This window comes from Prionailurus viverrinus, chromosome A2 (assembly GCF_022837055.1).
Source record: "Prionailurus viverrinus isolate Anna chromosome A2, UM_Priviv_1.0, whole genome shotgun sequence".
NCBI lineage: Eukaryota > Metazoa > Chordata > Mammalia > Carnivora > Felidae > Prionailurus > Prionailurus viverrinus.
Window position 1 is genome coordinate 70679431 of NC_062562.1, and position 15824 is coordinate 70695254.

General features: G+C 51.0%; 1 protein-coding gene and 1 long non-coding RNA gene across 2 annotated transcripts; both read left to right on the top strand.

The window, feature by feature from the left end:
- Positions 1-10119: 10119 nt before the first annotated feature.
- LOC125160277 (uncharacterized) lies at positions 10120-11859 on the top strand. Its single transcript, XR_007150188.1, has 3 exons — positions 10120-10167; positions 10768-10827; positions 11764-11859. It is a non-coding gene; the product is annotated as an uncharacterized LOC125160277 (long non-coding RNA).
- On the top strand, positions 11860-12643 carry LOC125153453 (predicted GPI-anchored protein 58). Its single transcript, XM_047836622.1, has 2 exons — positions 11860-11930; positions 12201-12643. Exons 1-2 carry the CDS (start codon positions 11873-11875, stop codon positions 12641-12643), a joined length of 501 nt encoding a protein of 166 aa, XP_047692578.1. The 5' UTR covers positions 11860-11872.
- The last annotated feature ends 3181 nt before the right edge of the window (positions 12644-15824 follow it).

The following is a 15824-nucleotide window of genomic DNA, read 5'->3' on the forward strand; positions in this document are numbered from 1 at the left end:
CTGATCTAGTGCGTGTGTATCTAAGGGTTGGGTTCTGCATGGGCTCACCAAGTCCTTGGACCATGTTGTCGCGTGGAATATTTTATCCTGTCTCGATGTGGTTTGCACCATGTCTTCAATACGTTCTTTCTAGCATGTGGCCCGCTGACGTGTTGTAAATCGTTTGTAGGCTTAATGAATGTGGGAACCTGAGAGCAGCTCCAGAGATGTCCCTTAAACTACCTGTCACCTCTCTTTTATTTCCATGGAGTCTGAAGCAACCCTTTCTGCTGTCCTTGGCTTTGCTGGACAAAGCCAAATGCCAAACCCACGAGAAGGTTGGGATCTCAGTCTTGACTTGAGTTTAGGGATTTGACACCAGAAGCCAAAGCTACAAAGGAAAACTAAACAAGTGGGACTACGTGAAACTAATAAAACAAGTTCTGCACAGCAACAATATCTTCCACAGAATGGAAAGGCAACATAGTGAATGGGAGAAAATACTTTCAAACTACATACATGGTCAAGGGTTAAAACACAAAAGATATCAAGATCTCCTACAGCGCAACAATGCAAAAGCAAAGAGCAATGACGGACCTGGCAGAGCCCCGACTAGGCATTCTTCCAATGAAGACATACTGATGGCCACCACATACATGAAGAGAAGTTCCATGTCACTCCACATTAGGGAAATGAAAGTCCAAAGCCAAAGAGATATCACCTGAAACAGGTCTGAACGGTCTTATCAAAAAGACAAGAAAACACAAGCGTCGGGACACTATGGAAGAAAGCGAATCATTGGGCCCTGTTGGTGGCATTGGAACTTGGTGCAGAGGCAGTCGCAAACAATGTAAAGTTTCCTCGCACAATTCAGAGGAGAACATCCATATCATCCAGCAACATCCCTCAATTACCCCCCTAGGTACAACTCAGAACACATGAAATCACTAACTCCCGAACATACCTTCAACCTGTTATCATGCCACAGTGTTTTATAATAGCCTGGAGGGCATTATGCCAAGTGAAAGAACTCACATGGAGAAAAAAACATACAGAATGCTCGCACATATATGGGGAATCTGAAACAAAAACTAAGAAAACAAAAAACAAAAATCCTCAAAACAGAATGAAACAAGCCCATCAATACATAAAGATGATTGCAAAGGTGGGGGGGGGGGAGCAGCAAGGAGGGAAATAGGTTAATGGTCAAGAGACATCACTGAATAAAAAAAGACCTTGTCAACAGGGAAAGACAGAGTAAAGGTGACTCAATATCTCAAATTCTAGCTTCCTCTATTTCAGAGACCTTAGTTCAGTCCCTTCCATTCACTAGACCTACGTGAATAGTAACAAACTATCAGGACTTGGCAGTTTTTGCAAGATGAGTTCTTTACTTAGGATTTCGTATCAAAAAGACACAGTGTGTAGATTATAAAAAAGACTTAGATTATAAATAAAGACCATGTCAACAGGGAAAGAGAGAGTAAAGGTGACTCAGTATCTCAAATTCTAGCTTCCTGTATGTCACAGACCTTGGTTCAGTCCATTCCATTCACTAGACCTATGCGCATCATAACGAATTATCAGGACGTGGCAGTTTTTGCAAGATGAGTACTTTACTTAAGATTTCGTATCCAAAAGGACAGAGTGCTTATACATTACTAGGTAACTTAGATTTTCCATTATTTTTATGGTTTATGATGTCACAAAAAACTCCTTAGATCTAAGTGGACACTTTCATTACTCTAAACATATGTACAAACCACTAAAACAGTACAATAAAGGTAAGGTGCATTGTCCATCGCACAAAACTGATTGTTTTTCTCCTTGTTGTAGCGAGCGTTTGGTGACGAAAACGTTCCGGGTATCGAGCTCCTTATCAAATTCCATGCGATGGGTTATGCAGAATATACTAATCATGGTAATCAAGAAAATAATGATCCTCAAGAGAATCATAATCTCCTGAATTGCTGACAGAGACAACTCACCTCCCGAGGAAAAAACAGATGCCTAGGAGCCTCAGTTGCTCCAAGTGGCCTACACCACACCGTCTTACTGAAAATATAAAGCACCAGTCAGCTTGATATGTAAGTTTGGGAAAGCCTCAGTTCTTAGACTTTTGCTTTCGGCGAGGTCACGGTGCTGCCTGCAGGAAGTGTTCATCCGTTGTAACAGCATTGGGACACACTACTGAAATGAGAATTTCCTATGCAACCAAACTATGTCTCTGGAAAGGACTGGGACACTGTCGCGGTCCGGACTAACTACAGGACACGGCATCGCAGACACTTACACAGATGCACAAACACAAACGCCAACAACCTGACAGAGGTGGAACCCATGCAATGAAACAGCATTTGCTCAAGACCTCATTTCCAAAGGAGGCTGAGAGACCAGCACGGTCTTCTCAGGTACAAATGCACTGGTTTCTAGAGACCCGGTCAGCTCAGAGTCACTTCTCCCTCAAGCTGCCTGGTGAATCCTGGAGGAGATGTGATTCATAAGGTCTGAAACTCTTGAAACACGGAACAAATGCAACACAGGAGGCGCTCCACGGAAAACGGGAAGCACCAGGCCCCACGGATAGGAACAACAAAACCCACAAGTCTGCCTTTGACAAGGAGGTTTTCCATCCACCTTCCTCGCCAGAGTGCAAAGAAGACATTCCCACCCAACCTGTCCCAAAAAGATGACTTTGGACTCCATCCACAACACCCAGTTCTCTTCAGCACACACGTCCATGGAGGAAAGAGTCTGCACCACCCTCTAAAACACAGAAGCGCCACTTCTTCCTGGCTCACTGGCTACGAGTTCATTGATTGAATGCAAATTGCCTTCAGAAATGAAGAGCTCAACAGGGAGTTGCACTTGCCCTAATCCAGACCCCTAGCCTGTAGTCCCATTGACTCCCACGATAGAGGATCCCCTTTAGCCACAAGTGGGGTGAGATCTCCCTCTTCCCATCAGAGGGTGCAACTCTGCCACGAGGGGTGGGGCGCGGTGGGCCGGACAGGGCAGGAGAGCAGGTGTGGAGGGGGGAGGCAGAAGGCCTGTGTTCACCTGCTGCTTCCACTCTCCGTCCCTTCAACACCGTCCCCTGCTGGCCTCCAGCAACTCAGGCCCACCACCCTGACTCTCCCTGGAATGTTTCTCTGGAATCTCAGGTCCCTTGTGCTTCATTTTCACAGGCAGGAATGATTCCTCCTGCTCATGGCTGCGACTTCCCTGGCCCTGCCTTGATATTTTCCCACAACCGCAGGTCCACGCTTTCCTTCCTTCCTTCGTTCGTTCTTTCGTTCGTTCCTTCCCACCTCCACCCGCCAACCACCAACCCAGTCAGACCTCCATGGCACTCAGGTCGCCCCCCCCCCCACCCCCGACCTGAGCCACGCCCCACCACCGGAGCCTAAACCCCTAATGGATCTGGGGCCTCCTCCTCCAGGGAACCCGGGTCCAACCCAGAAAGCTCACTCCTGAGTCCTCCAGACTGCAGCCGCAAAGGAGCCCAAGAAGGACCCGGAGCACGAGTGAGGGGGGGGTGGTCATGGAAGGGGAAGACAGAGAGGGGCAGGGTGGAAGGCCACATGGGACCTTGTCACTAGGATCCCTACCTTGGCAGCACCGCGACTGAGGCAGGTCCTGGAGGGAGGCTGTGGGTCTCAGCTGCTGCACCTTTAGGCTTCTCCCAGATGGTCTTTCGGGGGCGGCGGGGGGGCGGGCATCGCATCGCGCTCTGCCCTTGCAATGGCTGGCCCCAGCAGAGCAACCAAACCGAGGCGACCCGGGAGCGTGTCGCGCACCCTGGCCTCTGGTCCAGGAGCAGCAGAAGCAGCAGGGCCACCACCCTCTTAGGCTGGAGGCTCATGGCTCCCAGCCTTAACCGCGTGGGGGGCGCGAGCGCTACCGTTAGTGCTAGGGCTACCCCTAGGGCAACCGCCAAGGTTACCGGGTCACAGGCGACAGGCAGCAGCATGTCCCCGGTCGGGGGAGGCGGAGTGGGGGGCGTCAGCCCCTGACTGGCCCAGACACTTGAGGGCCTGGGGTGGCAGACAGGCTGGGAGCCAGGATACAGAACACCACTACAGCCTCACCTGTGCCCCTCAACGGGCTCCGCCCCTGGCCCAAGCGCATGCGCACACTTGTGCGTGCCCTCCCGCACACCTGCTTGGTCCCGCGATCCAGGCCGCCCCATCCCCCCATCCCCCCACCCCCGCCCCCCCTCAGGGGGCACAGCTCCTGGGCGACAGGGTCTGCACCACTGCACCTCGCTGGGCCCACCAGATGCTCTGACCGCCTACCCGCCAGCCTGACACCCAGGAACCAGGCAGAGGGCTCCAGAGACCAGGCCAGTGGGACAGGGACTGGCAGGTGTCTCCTCCAAAGTGGACAACTCCCTTTCTCCCCTCAAGAAACCCAGGAGGCTTCTGCAAAGCTGGTTTCCCAGGGATGTGCCTCGACGTGAACCCAGTGCTCCCTCTTGCATCCTAGGCCTCTGTGTTTGTTCTTCACTCCGCCTCTCGTTGCCGCCAACCGTGGACATCTATCTGCAGCTGTGCACCCTCCTCGCTCATGACCCATGACTGCAAGGGCAGCCCTAAGGGACAGGGAGACACACTGGGAACTCGAGACTCCTTCCACCTCATTTCTCCTTGAAAGGCCGGTGCTTTTCAGCTCTGCATGCCCTTCCCATGGCCCTACCTGGACTGCACCACCAGCGGTCCCACCCTCAAGTCCACCCTGCCACCGCTGACTGTGGCATGTCCTTCAACTCTGTGGAACCGCCTGTCCACCTCCACTACCTCCCAACCCCCATGTTTTCTTCACAGTGTGCCTCAGATCCCAACTCCTCCGTGCCATTTTTCTTTTCTTGGGTTTCATTGCGTTTCAACGTTTCTTTCTTTTGGTGAGAGAGACAGGCCATCACCCATGCGATTGTGCAGCAAGCATCGACTGAACGTGCAAGGTGTACCAGACCCTGCTCTGGATGGCGAAGTGTAACTGAACACAGATATATGGAATACTTTCCATTTAACTGGCTAACTGGGCTGCAGTTTCAACATTCACACTATACTTGCAGTCATGTGGTTTATGAGCGTTTTCGTACTTGAAAACAATCCATCGTAGGAGGCCCTTCATTGACTTCTCAACCACAAGTCGTTTACTTCCTACTGGCCTAGATCTTAATGGAATTTCTTTAAATGTTTTTGAATGGTTCTTTTTGAGAGAGAGGGAGACAAAGCGTGAGTGGGGGAGGGGCAGAGACAGAGGGAGACACAGAATCAGAAACAGCCTGTCAGCACAGAGCCCGATGCGGGGCTCGAACCCACGAACCGTGAGATCATGATCTGACAAGGCGGCGGACACTCAACCCACTGAGCCACCCTGGCGCCCCAATACTCTCATATATCTTAATACTATATGTCTGTAAGCTCACTAATTACAATTTTTTACTTATTGTTTTCCTCATTCTTCTATTTAAAAGTCAATGATCCTTGACTTCTTAAAGATATTCAGGGATAGCGATAAAACGTCACATTCATTAATACGTAGAGATGGCACACAAACACACACATAGATGTTTACTCTTCTTGTTTCCTTCATACAACGTGTCCCGGAGGGAGAATATTTTCCTTCAGCTCAGGAATTACCTTCGTATGTTTTGTGGTGCATATCTAGGGATGCATTTTCTATGGTTTGTGGGACATAGGTTCTCACAGATCGCTACTTAAAAATCCTTGCCTTTAAAGCAAGGAATGAGTGAAAAGGTGGATATTTTAGGCACTCTAGACCAGGCAGATAACATGCTCCCAGGTGCATTTCCTTGTTCTCGTTCCCCTTGATCGCCCCTTGTGCTGCTGGTTGTGCAAGTCCCTGATATCCTCGGGAGGGAGAAGGGACAAAATGGAGGAACTCTGGGTTCCTCAGTGACCACATGAAGGACTTTAGTCTCCAATCTAAACACACACCCAGCTCTGTCATGTGAGGAAATCTATGGGGACATGCTTTTTGAAATGTGGCGCGTTCTCTGGTAATTCAGCATAACCTAATACACGTACGAAATGTTAACCCGCAAGGTAACTTAGACATCAGTCTAGTTCCATGAAAATTGGCTGTTTCAGTCAGTAGGGCATGAGACTCTTGATCTTGGAGTGTGATTTCACGCCCCAAATTACGACTAGAGTGGACTCAACAGATATACGATAAAATAAGTATTGGAAAATGACCCAGGTAAATTAGGCTACAATGACTCAGCTGCTAATTGGTGGGTGGGATCCCTTTACCTCCTCAGTCAGCCCCCGGGAATGAGCACCTGAGCAGTCACATAGTGCCAGTGCTGGTAAGGCAGCCACATCTTCCCTCTAGGAGTTCAAGGACTAGCCAGGAAGATGGAAAGAACATGAAACAAAAATGGGAATGACATGAGCAAGGACTCCATAGAAAAATTCAAGGTGCGACAACTGGGTCCGGAGCTCCACCAGGGGAGGGTCTGACAAGGCTGTGCTGAGGAAACGTTAATATTTCTTGCCGCAGTGCAAGACGAGTCAGCCCTGCTCAAGTCCGAGGGAATGTATCCCGGCAGAAGGCACAGTGGGGCAGACACTCGGAGGCAGGGGTCGTTGTTTCAGAGGGGACGTGTGAAAGGAGACCAGGGAGACCGGAAAGAGCTGCGGAGGACAGCAGAGAGGGAGGGTGAGGAGGGCCAGGGCCTGGGGCAGGAGGACGTTGTCACTACTCTGCTCTAATGCCATGGGACAATATTCCCCCACCCTTAGTGGCTTCCCCATAAACTTCCCACCTCACAGGCCCAGGGCCAGGAATTCAGCAGGGCTCAGCTGAGGGCTCCTGCCAGAGCCTCTCAGGAGCTTGGGGCTGCTGTCATCACTCAGACAGAACCTGCTTCACTCAACCCCTGAGCCCACTTCAGGGTGGTGGCAGGATTCAGTCCACATCGAGTGCCTTAGTTCTTCCCTGTCTGTTGTTGTCTCTCAGGGCTAGGCTGTGTGTACCTGTCCATGTCACGACTCAACACGGGGGTTGGTCCCCACTGTGAGGAGCTGAGAGACAACACAGAGAGTGACAGTGAGCACGTGGCCATGCCATGCACATTTTATCACCTAAACTTGTTTGGTCTGGAGCCACGGTGCCATCTTCTTTGCAACAGAAATCAAACACTACGTCCATACCACACTCCAGGAAGGAAATCCCACAAGAATGTGTTTACAGGATGTGGGCATCCCAGGGAGCCACTGAGGGGAGGGGAAAGTGAAGACTCTGCTAGGGTCAGTGCCTTGCCCAGAATCACAGACGGGTAGAGAGTCAGAACCAGGCATGACCCCAACTTCATGTCCTCAAAATGGGGTCCTGGATTTGACCCAGGATTTCGAAGGGGGTCTGGAAAAGGGTGTGTTACTGTCACTGGGTGCAGACATGGAGGTGGCGTGGGGATGAGGCTGAAGAGGAGCGTCACAGAAGACATCCCAGCACGTTCTTCCCTGAGGAGGACCCCCAGGCCAGGGCAACCCACTGAGTGCCACTCTGTCCCCATTGTATGTACCCAGTGGAAAGGCAGGGAATGGCTCGTGCCACACTACTGACAAAGTCTACGTAAAAGAGAGTTCTGTCCTACTAGGCCCCAACTCCAATCCCTTCTGTAGGGATTGCTTTAGAAAGTAGAGAACCTAAGCTCCTAGGAAATGTTTGGCCATCCCTCCCTAGGTGGGGATGTGACCTCCTGGGACCCCAGAAAACAAGCACTGGTAAACACACATACACACACACACACACACACTCACGCACGTACGCACACCTGGAAGGACTGTGGGCTGGGATCAGAGGAGCAGCAGAATCAGAGGAGGTGAGAAGTTGAAGTCAATGTGGTTGGATAAACTTCCAACAGGTGACACCGCTGCTCCAATTTCACAGGTATCATCCCACATATGCCTGAGGACATCCTGAGGACATGCTAGAATGATCTCCATTGGGCGGAAAAGACACGGACCATCCCTGAGAAGCACAGTCGCGAATCTGGGACCAGAAAGAGGTAAGAAAGAAGAGTTCTGTCTCAACCCAGATAGGTCTCACAGCTGGGACCCTGGCTGCCCCCAGAGCTTCTCAGGGGACTGTGGAGAGGGGTGCATTGGTGGAACTGTGTACCGATGTGACATTTCATGGAGAATGGGGGTGAGCAGTCAGCAAAGAGAGGACTATTTGCAAAGGTGTTATCCCAGAGGGGGACTCAGGAGGTGGATCCTAGGCCGTGACATCACTTTGCTCACAATAGGCCCCAGGAAAGCTTGGAACTCCTGTAACCTGGCACCCATGTTCTAGGAAGGTCCCATACCAGGCTCACTTGCCTACAGACACAGAGACTTGAGGATGTTCTCTTGTTGTTTTCCCAGGTACCGGGGCTCTGGATGCCAGAAACCCCAGTGCGTAGGATTACTCAGATGTTGGAGAGGTTTCCTTGACCCATGCTGGCGATGCCTCAGGATGTTTTCCGGGAGGTCACATAAGGTAACACAGAGCAGCCTAGAGCAGGCCAGGTCAGGTCAGGTCACAGCTCGGAGCCTTCCCTGGGCACCCCCATCCCCTCATGTTCAGTTTCGGGGAAAGGGGGACATGGGGGCCGGTCCTCCCCGGGACCGGAGCAGGTTCGATGGCAGTGTACCACCTGGTGGACCCATCACGGCTATGCACATGTCATGCTGGGAAGGAGAGAAAAGAGATCTCTGAGGTGCCTCTAACCTGTAACAGGTTGAATCCAAGGCCCTCACGCCACCTTGCTTCTCCTCCGTGGGGGAGGTGAGTGCACACTGTGGTGTCATATCTGGAATGAATTCATATGGGTCTGAGGACAAGCGAAAGCAAGCAGACACGGCTTTGAGGACTCCTGCCTGCCTGCCCGCCTGCCTGCCTGCTGGGCACTGTCTTTACAGAGCCACATGCCACAGATGGAGGACAAGCTGAATGAGAGCCCCTGCTCTACTTCCCTGAAGGAAAGGAGGAAGCCCCATGCCATCAGCACGAAGCCCCGCTGGCTCAGGGTGAGTGCAGGTACCAGGGAAACCCAACACCAAGGGCCCAGAGCCAATGCAAAGAATCCCAGGGCCCAGAAAACACACTGCTGCTCCCCTGGTAGTTCTCGGAGACTCCTGGTCCCAGATGAACCTGGAACCCCATCTGCTCCCCAAACATGCCAGCAGGGCCCAGCCCCTGCCACGGCCAGACGCAACGTCACTCTCCACTTATTTGCAGGAAGATCAGAAAAGAGGCGTGAGACCATTTCACGTCCCATTCTGTCTAGAATATATTGGCATTGTTGTACACGTTTCCCCGACGAACGTTCCCAGGGGTCCCGGGTCGCCCGACCATCCTTCCACACCTTCTCCACGTCTGACACACGTTCGTGAGGAGTAGGGAGATTTTTTACCCAAAGGACATGGGGCTCATTGCATTATGTCTAATGCTCTGCACTTTGGTGGCCAAGCAACACGCCCCTGGGGCCCCTCCAGTCAGGAGCAAGGGCCTTACCACCTAGAAAACATTCTGGAAATGAGACCACTCACCTCACCCATTCAGCCCTTCACAAATGTGGGACTGTGACAGGATTCCCTTCTCTTGCCATGCCACAGTGCTGCACTGAACATCCTACATGTTCTATTATCCTGATCCAACCTTTGCCAGGTAAAGTCCCTGTCTTCGGATCCCCAGAATGGACTGTGCTGTTAGAAATCACAGGGACACTGCTGTTAATGCAGGGAGCTGCTGTCCATACTCATCAAGAAATCTGACCTGAGAACCTACTATGTTCAGTCATTTCCCACCTCAAATTCTCGTGTGAATGCCAAGATCCTTTTCCTACTCTGGGCACCCACGTCTCAGGCTTTCACAAAGTCACTGGGGTCTGGGGGTTTGGTCTGCATTCTGGACTCCAATCCTCCTGTTGGCCATAGTGCTGTGTCTGATTCTATGTCCTTCCTGTGTTCTACCTCAGGGTACAAAGGTCACACCCAGGGATGATAATGAGAACTGTGTGCGGTGGACCATCGATGCAGGCCTGCTGAAGCAGCGAGTGGAACACCTCGTGCCCGCCTTCCTGGGGACAGACCCCACATATGTCTCCACATTCTTGGGCACATACACAACCTTTACTACCACCCAAAAGGTCTTGGAAGTGTTGTTTATGAGGTGAGCACCCTGCCCTTCACAGCCCAGTGTGATTCAGCCCCTTAAAGCTTTGAGTCTAAGGAAAGTCACCAAACATCCTTGAGTCTCCATTTGTTCCTCTGATCGGGGTAGAATAACTCCAGGTACTCAATGGGGGCACTGCAGGGAAAGTCACCCTGGCCTGAGGAAAGCTCTGCTGGCAGGGCTGTGTCTCTGCTGGGTCATCTTTGTCCTCTTCCCCATGATCAACTTTCTGCCTCATCCCTCACTCTCGCCAGGTGTTGACTTGGGCTGTTTTCCCATTGGAAAAGGAGACTGGAGGCTCTATCTGTGTGTCTGAGTCCTGGCTCAAACCAGTCAAGGATGCCCAGGATGAGCAGCACGCCCAGACCCACACCAATATGTGTGATGGAGCTGACTGGGGCCCTATCATTCTTCAAACACGCAGGAAGCCCCACTAGGTGCAGGCACTTCTGTAGGAGCTGACTGGGATCCAATGTGCAGAGCGGACTGTACCCTCCCCTCCAGAGCTCCATTCTAGTCAGCAGTCACGGACTCTGGATAGGACAAGACGTAGCATCCACAGGACAGCTCATATGATGTCCTTCTGGCCTCCTCCAGATACGGATGCTTCCATTCAGAGGCTGAGGAGGATGGCGGAACCCGGGAGCAGGAGAAACTGTGAGTAGGCTGAGCTCAGGCTGGAGGGCCTTCCTTCTCCAAGAGGGCAGTGAGACTGTGCGTGGGAGGGGCTGCAGGACCCAGCATCCCACACGTCTGAGAGTCCTGTGAGAGGGCAAAGTTCTGAGGGCTTTCTCTTGGAGGCAAGGAAAGGGGTTCTGTCTTGTGTGGTAGAGGTAGGGCTGTGGGCACAAGGAGGCAGCAGAGGGCGCCAGACACCGCGTCATGCCTTTAGAGAGTCCAACCCCATCCCTTCCCACTCACAGCCTTGCCAGACCCCCATCAGGGGACCCAGAATAACGGTTTTGGGGAGCATCACACTCACCACCTTGGGGAACATCCACGGTGCGTGCTTAGCAAGGGTACAGGAGACACAGTGAGGGCTCAAGGAGCACATATCACCCACACGATGGGAGAATGGTGTCAGCGGGATGACACCCACATGTGCACTGAGTGCATGAGGCAGCACAGAGGCACAGGTCGTCACGTTGAAGGCATCAGGAGGGTCCCAGCAAGCCCAGGTAAGAAACAGAGTCCCCTTGTCCTGTATTGGTGCAGATTTTCATGGAGCGCTAGGGTATGCAGTGAAGGCACTGACTCACCCCAACACCACCCCTCCACTCACGCACGGACTTGAATTCCGGTGGGAGGTAGGCAGGGGGAGACACCGAGCGGTCTGGCTGGCTTCCCCAAGAAGGACAGAGACCACCACATCATTGGTTATGGGGTTCCCGTCAAACAGAATCTTGACGGTCCCTCTTCAGTGACCAGGTCTCTCGTAGGCGGGACTGCCAAATCACAGGTGGACAACGTATACAACCACCCTCTGGACGTCCAGGAGCAGGAGGCCTAGAGGCCAGGTCCCACAGGCCTGTCCTGAGACAACAGTGGGGGGAACAACCCATGGTGATTGTTCTAGCTATTTTGTATCCTCAGGGCCATCTCCTCCATCCTGGGCACCTGGCTGGATCACTACCCCGAGGACTTTTTCCAGCCTCCAGACTTCACCAGCTTGAAGTTGCTTCAGGCATATGTAGGGGTCCACATGCCGGGCTCCGAGCTGCAGCGCCGCGCCCGCCTTCTCTACTCATGGCGGAAACACCGTGAGCCCTATGAGCCAGAGCCTCTGGGCGAGGAGGACTCTGGGTGGGAGATGTGGGCATGTGGATGGGACGGTGTATGCCACAGAGAACATGTTTCCTGAGACTGTAGGTGGGCCAGGCGTAGGGACTAGTCTCAGATCACTGTTCCATTAGCCTGCCGTCTGGGAGATTTCCTCCTGGTGGGTTCTTTGACTCAGATGACAATGTCTGCGGGAGAGGTTTCCTACCATGGAATGGCACTCACGGTGATGACACTTTCTATTCTTGAAGCTTTGGCATCAGCTCTAGAGCCCCGTCCAGACGTGCCTCACGAGCGAGCCCCCGCTATCTCTGTGGTGCCCACTGCAGCCTCGCGGCCCAGGCTGCCTGAAGCCACCAGTTCTCCTGGAGCTCAGCACGTACGAGAATCGGAGACGTTCACTGCAGCGTCCCCACCAGGGCAGGAGGTACTCCCCGCTCTGGCTGACAGTCAGGAGCTGGAAGAGCCACCTGCCCCTTTCGTGGCCCCAGAACATGAGCAGCGCCCAGCCCCAGCCAGAGGGGTCACGGAACGGCTGGAGCAAACACCTCCTGCAGCTGAGCAACCAGCCTCAGCTCCCCAACAGCAGCTCATGTCCACTGCAGCCCCACAGGATGAATTCCCTGACCTTGTCATTGCGTTCTTTGTCATTTCTGTAGTTGTTATAGAAGCATTTACTGTCCTTATATATTAGTGTTTTATAAATAAAAGATAAACTAAGTTCCAAACAATTTACTCTGGTCCTTTGAAATTACAACTTCAAGTGTCAGTACGTACATTCGTAGGATTTTACACCCGTGACCACTATGTACTCCTAGAACATTTCCATCACAGAGACACATGGACTACTAATCACCCACGGCTCATTCCCTCACCCCAGTCTCTGCAACCAGCGATCTCGGTTTCTGCTGCTTTAGCTCCTCTGGGATTTCCATGTGTGTGCAAACACACAACATGGCCTGTTGTGTCTGGCTACATGACAGGAGACTGATTAATAATTGCTTAAATATTCAATGGCACTAATATTTTAGTGGAATATTCCACTCAAGGAATCCACTAGAGGAATAGTCCTCAAAGAACAAAGATTAGGTGAAGCCCCCACTTGAAATATCTTCATTATCTGGCATGGGGACCCTCTGAGGTTTGACACAAGAGCAGAAGCCAGAAGAGAAATGTCTGGACCAGAGCGAATACCTTGAAAATCTTTCATTTTCCTCGACTGGCCATGGTGATATTGGTCTAACGTGCATATTATAAAAACACCCAAATGAAACCGTCAATATGCCATTTATGCTATTCTATTAGGCAATAAAGTATAAAGTTCTGAAGGGTTTCCTACAGGTGACATGTATTCAGTAAAATGAAGATTTAATAATGAGGACAGGCACCAAGGTGGCTCAATGGGCAAGTTTCGGAGTCGAATTTGGCTCAGGTCATGATCCCACGGTACTTGAGATCAAGTCCCAAGTCAGGCTCTACAATGCCAGCTTGAAGCCCTGGTCAGGATTCTTCTTCTCACTGTCTCCAAATAAATAAATAAATAGGAAAGAACAAGTACATACGCAGAAAAAAATGTATATTCTTTCAAGAAATATTGGCCCAGAAGACACGGTTTCATCTTCACAGTCCTTTGGCTTTGAGTGCCCCAGGTGTCTGTGTTTGTGTTCATGAGTGGTGTGACAGGTTGGGCATCCCTCCAGGACTATGGTCTTGTACCATGGGATGTCCCCACAGTGGACAGGCACAGTCCTGTCCCCTTCTGCATTCTCAGGGGCCACACATCATCCTTTACTCTGCGTCTCCAGAAGCTGAATGACTGGGCCGATTCCAATATTTTGACTCTCATCATTGTACAGAAAGGTACATGTGTACCGAAACTCTCCCTCTCTGTAGGCATGTACACCTAGCACAACTTTGGGGAAAAAATTTATATGCATTTTTCGGGCGCTGCCTCCAGGTTCCAATATCTACAGACTCTTGATTCCGTTGGGGTCTTATGTGGAAAGCAGGGACCCCTGGGACTGAGTGGATCCCTGAAGAATCAGGAGGACAAGCCAGCACTGAGGCCATCAGGGTACCTAGGAGTGACCCATGGGGCAGGAAAGAAACCACATTCCCTCATTCTGACCTCCTTCACAGCATACCTGCCCCATGCCCTGGAACACACCCATCCAGGCCCCATACCATGACAAACTCCAACTGCCTGTGCACCTCCTGTTCCATAGCTCTGCTTCTCAGTAGAGCATCCAGTCCCTGCTTTCAAGCCAGGGGAGGATACAGGCTGGGCCACTGCTGTCTGCTTGCTGGCTCTCCTCCCAGGCTGGGTCGCTTACTCTCAGGAAAGCACCTTAAGTGCAGGTCAGGTCAAGGAGTTAAAGACCATGACCTGAATGTGTTCATCCTGACGACTGAGTGGCAACAGCAAGAACCACTTGGACCTCGGCAAGCCAGAGAGTCCTTTACACAGCACATCAGGAGCTCAAGGAGACTGCAGGATGGAGACTCAGACAGGACTCTGATAGCGAGTCAAGCCCCTCCACCCTTCAGGCTCCTCCAGCAGTGACGCCCAGCACCTGCCAGCCCCATCTTTGGGGAGCAGTGTCCCTGTCATGAGCAGCCACACACCACCCTCTGGTGACCGACCACAAGGCACACAGGAATACTGCAGGGCTCCCTGATCTCACGGCAAAGAAAGTGCCATTCCAACTGACACATCCTCAGAGGATTCCAGACAGATCAGACACAACTCTGTAAAATCCAATGTTTTTAGGTGCCTTTCAGGAAGTCTATGAAAAACATAGGTCTTTTCCCAACTGCAGTATTCTGAGATGAATTCACTGAGTGGTGGAGTCAGGCACTGGGTTCCAGGACAGAAAAGTGAGACAAGGGGCTACCTCCCAAATGCACAGGGCGCATTGTGGGAATGTGTTGGGAAGCCTATGTCAATGTCTCAGCTCTCTGGTTCTGGTTTAAAGAAAACATATATACAAACAAATCTTGTTTATGGACTTGTTGGTGGAAAGGAAACATATATCCAAACAAACCTTGTTTATGGACTTGTTGGATTGGATCAACCACAAAACATTTCAGAAAACTTGCATACTCTCACTCCATATATCTTCTTACTCTCATCTAAATTCGATCACATCATCCTATGTTCCCAGGTACTTTTTCACTTATTGGGAGTGCATGATATGCTCTAGAGAGACCGCAGAAACTCCACAACCTTACTGGTAGACCTAATAAATGAATTCAGTCATGTTAAGATATTTATGTCGTTGTACATAACATCCTTCAATTCTATACACGAATAATAAAGTATCGGAGAGGGAAATTAAGAAAATAATTTAAAATCACTGCAAGAGAAGAAAAACTTAAGAGTAAATTTAGCCTATAAACACCTGGGTGGCACAGTCAGTGAAGCAACTGGCTTTGGCTAAGGTCGTGATCTCATGGTGTTGTTTTGAGCCCTGTGTGGGGCTCTGTGCTGACAACTCACAGTCTGGAGCCTACTTTAGATTCTGTGTCTCCTTTCTCTCAGTTCTTCCCCACTCATGTGTGCTCTCTCTGTCTCTCTCTCTTTCTCTGTCTCTCTCTCTCTGTTTGTGTGTGTGTGTGCGTGTGTATGTGTGTGTTTCCATGTATCTCTCTCTGTCAAGAAAATGATAGAAAACTTAAAAAAGAAAACAATGACTTTAACCATGAAGGTGAAGACCTTTTTCCTGAAAAGAAGAAATCAGTGGAGAAAGAATTTGAAAAGACAGAAATAAGCAGAAAGACATTCTATGCTAGTGGATCCCAAGAATTAAGATTATCAAAATGTCCACACTACTTAAAGCCACCTACACATTCCCTAGGTGCAATCCTTTCAAACT

What these genes read in the sequence shown, in the direction of transcription:
- LOC125153453 (XM_047836622.1), top strand. Translation starts at nt 11,873, where the DNA reads ATGCCGGGCTCCGAGCTGCAGCGCCGCGCCCGCCTTCTCTACTCATGG. An exon ending in CTACTCATGGCGGAAACACC is followed by an intron (nt 11,931 to 12,200) that starts GTGAGCCCTATG and finishes CTATTCTTGAAG; the next exon opens with CTTTGGCATCAGCTCTAGAG.